The sequence below is a fragment of the Marmota monax genome, unplaced genomic scaffold (assembly GCF_021218885.2).
Source record: "Marmota monax isolate L192 unplaced genomic scaffold, Marmota_monax_Labrador192_F-V1.1 WCK01_AAM20220418_F8-fsc00149, whole genome shotgun sequence".
Lineage (NCBI taxonomy): Eukaryota > Metazoa > Chordata > Mammalia > Rodentia > Sciuridae > Marmota > Marmota monax.
This window is the reverse complement of record NW_026693170.1, coordinates 116,070-122,552: the sequence shown is the minus strand read 5'-3', so window position 1 is coordinate 122,552 and position 6,483 is coordinate 116,070. Positions and strand designations below refer to the sequence as shown.

The following is a 6,483-nucleotide window of genomic DNA, read 5'->3' as shown; positions in this document are numbered from 1 at the left end:
CAATGCAGGGGGCTCTGGGGTTCAAGTTGCAGGCCAAGCTCAGCAATTTAGCAAGGCCCTAAGCAATTTAGAGAGACCCTGTCTCAAAGTAAAAAACAGGAAGGGCTGAGGATGCAGCTCAGTGGTAAAGCACCCCTGGGTTCAGGGCCCTGTAGCAAAAAAGAGAAAAAGGGTTAGTTGCTTCCTTCTGGCAACATTTCTGCCAACTTGGTTCTTACCTGTTTTGCTCCAGCAGATTCCAGCCAGAGGACCTCCCTCCATCCACTGGCATTTGGAAATGGGGCCATGAGGAAGGATTTGAAGGAATGCCTCCCCCACCAGCTATTCCAAATGGTCTCTGACTCTCTGTGTTGCCAAGGGCCAGTCCTTGTCCCATGTCAATCCAATAACAAGGACAGTTTGGAGAAAAAGGGAAAAGGTTTATTGCTTTGGGAGCAAAGAAACACAGGGGACACTCCCGGCCCAGAGGCTGGGATTCTGCCCATCCGGAGGAACAGGGGGCTTTTTAAGAGGTGACTGAAAGGCTCCATTCCAGGGGCTCCCTGTTGGAGCTGGGATTCACCTGTCAATGTGAGAGAGAGGCATTTCTGAGACCTTTCCCCCAAGTCTGCATTACTGGGTTCCTGTGGTGGGTGTGTGCTCAGGGAGAGCTAAATGAGCCTCAAATGGAGAAGAAACGTGATCCTGTTTCCCTGAGATTAGGGAGGGGAGAGATTAGGGAGGGGGGAGATTAGGGAGGAGCAGGGGAGGGGAAGAGACAGAAAGAGCCCATTTCAAAAAAACAGTTGCCAGGGCAGAGCTGTCCTTTGAGCTCAGAGTCCTCCAGCCTCAGCCTCCCAAGTTCCAGAGATTACAGGCATGCCACTGCACCTGGCCACAGTGTCCATCTTTGAGGGCCAGGACTTTGTTTTCATGGTCACCACTTTGTTCCCAGCAGGTCCATGAAGTGTGGAAAGGGGTGAGGCGAGGAGCAGTGGCAGTTTCTGTGCTGGGACTGAAGTGGGGACTCCAGCAGCTAGGCAGACACTCTACGTGGGTGGTGTCTCCAGCCTTGGGTGGGGCGTATCCCAGGCAGGACACTGAGCAGCAGTATTAGGTAAGGAGACAGACCTGTCCTAAGAATCTGTAAACTTTCATGTCATTTTGAATTTTGCTGAGTTATTTTGAGGTCCCTGGTCTGTGACCCCCTCATCAGTCCCCTTAATCCGAGGCCAGGAGGGACGAGGTCTGCCAGCATGGTGATGAACCCAGCCTAATTCCCTCCTAGATTCGGAGCCACCTCTTCACAAAAGTTAATTTCTCTTTTACTGTAAATTACTGCGATGTCTAAACTTGCTTGGAATGCCTTCCCGTGCCTCGAACTCACCATGCCTGGCTTCCCCTGACCAGATAACACCCCCCTCTGAAACCTCAGCTGTACCTCATAAATTCTGATGTTGGATCCCAGTTCACTCCCTAAGTGCTGAACCCTGTAGACCATTAACCTACTGCCTGCCTTTGGGTTATGCCTGTCAAAATCCTGTTCTCTGTAAGTTCTCAAAACACCCCCTTTGTGACTTGTAGTGCTATAAAGCTGTGCTCCTAGGGAGCTGGGGGGCTGTTCTCTCACCCACAGGTTTCTGGAGAGACTGTCCCAGCTGGTTGGAATTACAAGCTTGCTTTAATTTATTTTAAATTGGAGTTGGGGGTCTTTCCGTGGTGGTTAAACGATGGCTGGACCAAACCCAGGGGGCCCTTCAGAACCCTGAAGCCCTCTTACTCCACCCCCAGGAGACCTTGGCAGCCCTCCCTGGGCACACCCCTGAGCCTCCAGCCCCAGGGCAGAGCAGCCCAAGCCAAGGTCACAGCCTAGGTCTGCAGCCTGCAACTTGGAGAGTGGAGTGTGTCCTTGGGGGACCTGGGAGGAGGCTGGTGGCTCAGGTAGGTCGGTGGTGGACTTATTCCCTGGCCCTAAAGAGATGGGGCTGCAGCCCGGTAGGGAAGTTGGACACCCCGGGAAGTGGCTGGTGAGAGGCTGAGGCTGTGTTGGTGGGTCCTGTGGTTCCCCCACAGCAAGCCTCAGCTCCTGGGGGGAAGTTGGAATGCAGCAGGGAAACCCCTCCCAGGGCGGGCCCAGGGGGCGGGGGAGGTGGGGCTGGGTCAGCCTGCAGGTGGGCTATTTAAGCCCGGGGTCTTGGGGGTTTGGTCCCACTCTTCTGCCAGGAGCCTCTGCTGCCATGGACAAGATGAGAAGAGAGTTCGCTGTCCTGGAAGAGTTGGAAAGAAAGGTCGCTGCCCTGGATGACATGGCTGCCAGGGATCCAGAGATCGCTGCCATGAATGAGATTGAAAAAATCCACTTTATGATGGGTGAGCTAGTTGGGGGCCGCATGGGGCCTGTGCTGAAAGGGATGTCACAGGAGATGGGCTGTCGCTGAAGAGGCGTCCAAGGGGGAGCTCCTGGAGAGTAGGGGGGCTCTTGTTTGGGACAAGCGGTTTTCTTGGCAAAAGGAACTCCAACATGCACCATTCAAAGCACAGGCTTCATGAATGAAGGCTCATTATGTGAGGAACTCTCCGGGAGTTTGAGACAGACCCTAATTACCTTCAAAGCAGCTTCTGGTTTCTGAGGCTGAGGGCAGTTCACCAAGCTCTGTGACCTGGCTGGGGAGGGGCGGTCTGTGGGGCTTGAGTGCTGTCAGGCCATGAGTTAAAGCCCAGAGTGCATTTCCCTTTGGTCTCAGTGTCTCAGACCACTTTTTGCTGAGGCTGGCTTTGAACTCGGATCCTCTTCCCTCAACCTCCCAAGCCCCTGGGATTACAGGGCCCCACACCAGGCTCAGATGTGGACTCTTGAGGTGAAGATGTGCATTGGTGCCTGAGCAGAGCTTGGGGCCCTGTGGCCCCTGAAAGTGCCTTCAGCCCTGGGATGGGGAGTACAGAGGCTGGAGAGGGCAGAGCAGGCTGGAGGCCAGGGCTCAGTGCTCTGGGGTGAGGGCCCTTCCTGGCCTGCCCCCCTGGGCCGAGGGTCCCGAGAGCACAGCAGCCGTTTCCAGGCCCATCTCAAAGCTGGCGAGGGGCAGGGCTGGGCTGGAAGGCGGAAGCCAGGTGTGACCCTGGGGCCGGTCCAGGTGTCACTTCCTGTCCACTGTGCTGCCGCCCACCTTGCCAGCTGAGTCCCGTGGCCCAGGGGAGGGCAGTGTCAATGGGGGGTGGCTGGGGATGGTCTGTGGGGCTTCTCTGATTTTCTCCTTCCTCCCAGGCACATCAGCATCGAGGGGGACTACTTTGATCCTCAGCAAGGAGCAGAGGGAGTTGCTGGACAAGTACGTCAGGAAGCACCCCTTTCCAACCCACAGTACCCTGATGGCCCTGGCCTCCCGCCTCGGCCTAGGGGAGCAACATCTTCCACTCCTGCAGGTGGGACTCAGGCTCCACACACCTCACCTTGCCCTGGCAGGGGAGGGCCTGCCTGCCTGCTGGCTGTTGCCCGGTGCCCTTTCAGGACCCAGACCTTAGCACCCTCTAAACCCAAGGAGCCCCTGGCGGAGTCCCCCATCCCTGGGCTCTGGGTCCTCTCCCTGGGTTTCTCCCCCTTGCCTTTGATCTCCAGAGCCAAGGGCTCTCTGTGTTCTGGTTCTCTTTTTGCAGAGCTGGGCACAGAATCCAGGTCCTTGGCTCCCAGTGTCAGACCAGCTCCCCACCACCAAGCCAGCACCCTGCCCTTATATTGCATTACCCAGGGTGGCCTGGAGCGCACCACCCTGATTCAGCCCTCCCGACCTCTGGTTTAGAGGCACATGCCCTGTTCCAGCGCCGCCCCCCACATGCACCTTCCATCTGGGGCCCAGGCAGGTGTGAGAACTCCCTCTTACATATTTCCGTGTCCCCTTTGTCTCCCCAGGGATGGTTTCGTATGCGAAATTCATATGCTCCAAGCCTCCCCCCACCCTCGTGCTCATCCAGCACCCCCTCAGTCTGGGTAGGCGCATCCTGGTCCACATACTTTCTTATATGCCCATCCTGCAAACGTGACCACTTCCGAAGACCTGAAGAATTCTCCCTTCTGTCTGAGGCCCGTAGGAACCTCCAGGGTGATGCCCAGGAGAGTTCCTGGCCCCGAGATGAAGAGGAACTAGAAGAAGCCTTGAAGAGACTCTCCACTGCAGAGCCTGAGGAAGGTGACCTTGAAGACACAGATGAATTAGATCCAGGAGATTTCTGAGTGGATGGGGGTCCTGCACCTGCCCCATTCCACAGGTCCCACACCTGCCCCATTCCACAGGTCCCACAGGTCCTCTCTCTGGCTACTACTCATCACCTGTCATTTGAGTCACCTGGGAGTGTCTGGGTCTCCAACTAGGAGTGGAATGGGTGTTCCTGGGTGCACTTCCTTCTCCTTTGCAAAGTAGTAAAACTTTTTTTCTCAAAACTGGGTCCTCATTATTAGATTAGCATTGGAGACAAAGACTAAACTCTCAGTAATATAAGCACTGAGTGAACGCATATATATAGTATTCATTTTTTTTTTTGAAAATAGGAGTGATAGTGCTGTTTATGGCAAAAGGTTTCTGAAGGGTTTCAATGAGGTCATCCACAGGATGGCTTGGCTGACACCTACCTTGAAGAGAAGTGCAGGCCCTGGTTCTCCATGGGAGGACTTTGACTGGAAGTAGGTTTTCCATGATCCACATAATGATCTGTAAATCAGTAGTTATGAAGGCCTGTTTGGGCTGGGGTGTCACTCAGTGGTAGCCCATTTGCCTAGTGTGTGCAGGGCCCTGGGTTTGATCCTTAGCACCACATAAAAAAATAAATAAAACAAAGGTATTGTCCAACTACAACTAAAAAATAAATTAAAAGAAAAAGGTCTGTTCTAGGGGTCTGGAAGAGGCATTTTCATGAGGTTTATGGAATTCAAACTATTTCCCTGGTTGCATTAAGCCATATTTGCTCTTTTAACTTTTTTCTTCATGGGCCAGTAGAGATTTCCTGGGGCTCTGATGTGTGATGACAAGATCTCTTGGGGCTGATAAGCTATGTGCTTGTGTAATGTTCTGTTTTAAGTTTTTCTCAGTTTTAATTATAACCCATATCAACTCAAGGTGCTTAGGAACTGTGTTAGTCAAGGATCTTCTGGGAGATGGAAATAGTAGAAAAAAAATTTTTCTCTCACATACACACAGCAACCTACATACAGGTATAGCTATGTGGGGAGGGTTTACAAAGGGAATTGACTTTCTAATTAGGAGGATTCCCACATAGACCTACTGCAGGCTGGAGACCTGGGATTCTGGTAGAGGGGCCCAGTCTAAGTCTAAAGGCCCCAGAACCACGGATGGCAATGGTGGAATTCTCAGTCCAGGTGCAAAGTCTCAGGGCTGTGGACATAGCTCAGTGGTGGAGTGCCTGCTTACCATGCATGGAGCCCTGGGTTCAATCATTTGAGAAACAGAAAATGGTGGTTCGTTTTCACAATGCTGTGTTCAGCTTCCTTGGGTCCTACTGTGACCATTTAAACTATATCCCTTCCCTCTGCCCATCCCAATTTTTAAAGTAGCCAATCATGTCGATTGTACTTCTGAGCTCCTCCAATCTGGGCGAAGAGCAGTCCTGCATTGGGGTATGAGCAGGAGGACTGCCTGCTCAGGCTTACTTGCCATCCAGGTTCTTGTAGCGCCCCCTTCTGGCTAACTAAAGTTTGCTTTGCCCATCCATTTAAAAAAAAAATTATTTCATGCTGAGGATCTAAGCAAGGCAAGTGCTCCACCACTGAATTACAACCTCAGCCCTGCCCACCTTCTTTTGAGTACATATTTGATTTCTTGTGGCACCTGAATATTGGTAAAACTCCCCAGTACTGGGGGTGGCATGGGGAGTGTCTCAGGTACCAGGTGCAAAGTTCTTATGTGCATTAAAACTCAGGGTATAATCTCTATCCTAGACCAAGTCCTGAGAAGCTGGACAGCACCTGGCACAAGTCCTGAGTCTTGAGGGTAGATGTGGAGTTCTGAGTTCCAAGGGCAGGAGGAGGGCTTCAGCTCCAGGGGAGAGATGCAAATATATGTTTCCTCTACTTTTTTGTTTTCTTTTGCTCTCAGCTGATGAGCTGGTCCCTACCCACGCTGAAGGCAGGTCTTCCTCACTTGGTCCACAGTTCAAATGCCACAAACATCACACAGCTATTCCAGAAGTAGTGTTTGCCAGCCACATGTGTACCCTTAGAGGGAGCAAACTGACACCTAATATCAACCACCACAGGGAAGTCAAACATTTTAAAATTAGAGGCTGGGGCTGGCACTGTGGCTCAGCGGTAGACTGCCAAGCATGTGTGAGGCACTGGGTTCGATCATGAATAAAACAAAGGTATTGTGTCCAACTACAACTAAAAATATATGCAAAAAAATAAATGCTATAAAAATTTGAAAATTATTAGGCTTCTTGAAGTCAACTCCTTGAGAACTGGTATATAGACTAATATTAATTTGGCCCTCTAAAAGAGGT

General features: G+C 52.1%; 1 protein-coding gene across 2 annotated transcripts; it reads left to right on the top strand.

Moving 5' to 3' along the window:
• Positions 1–1,610: 1,610 nt before the first annotated feature.
• LOC124100259 (uncharacterized) lies at positions 1,611–4,569 on the top strand. Of its 2 annotated transcripts, none has more exons than XM_058582921.1 (4): positions 1,611–1,920; positions 2,203–2,349; positions 3,242–3,305; positions 3,884–4,569. In XM_058582921.1, the coding sequence occupies exons 2-4, from the start codon at positions 2,217–2,219 to the stop codon at positions 3,963–3,965; spliced, it is 279 nt and encodes a 92-aa protein (XP_058438904.1). In that variant the 5' UTR covers positions 1,611–1,920; positions 2,203–2,216; the 3' UTR covers positions 3,966–4,569. The 2 variants fall into 2 exon arrangements, with proteins under 2 accessions (XP_058438904.1, XP_046311687.1); XM_046455731.2 differs by having other exon boundaries at positions 3,242–3,399; positions 3,884–4,551.
• The last annotated feature ends 1,914 nt before the right edge of the window (positions 4,570–6,483 follow it).

What these genes read in the sequence shown, in the direction of transcription:
- LOC124100259 (XM_046455731.2), top strand. Translation starts at nt 2,217, where the DNA reads ATGGACAAGATGAGAAGAGAGTTCGCTGTCCTGGAAGAGTTGGAAAGA. An exon ending in AAAAATCCACTTTATGATGG is followed by an intron (nt 2,350 to 3,241) that starts GTGAGCTAGTTG and finishes CCTTCCTCCCAG; the next exon opens with GCACATCAGCATCGAGGGGG. An exon ending in AACATCTTCCACTCCTGCAG is followed by an intron (nt 3,400 to 3,883) that starts GTGGGACTCAGG and finishes TTGTCTCCCCAG; the next exon opens with GGATGGTTTCGTATGCGAAA.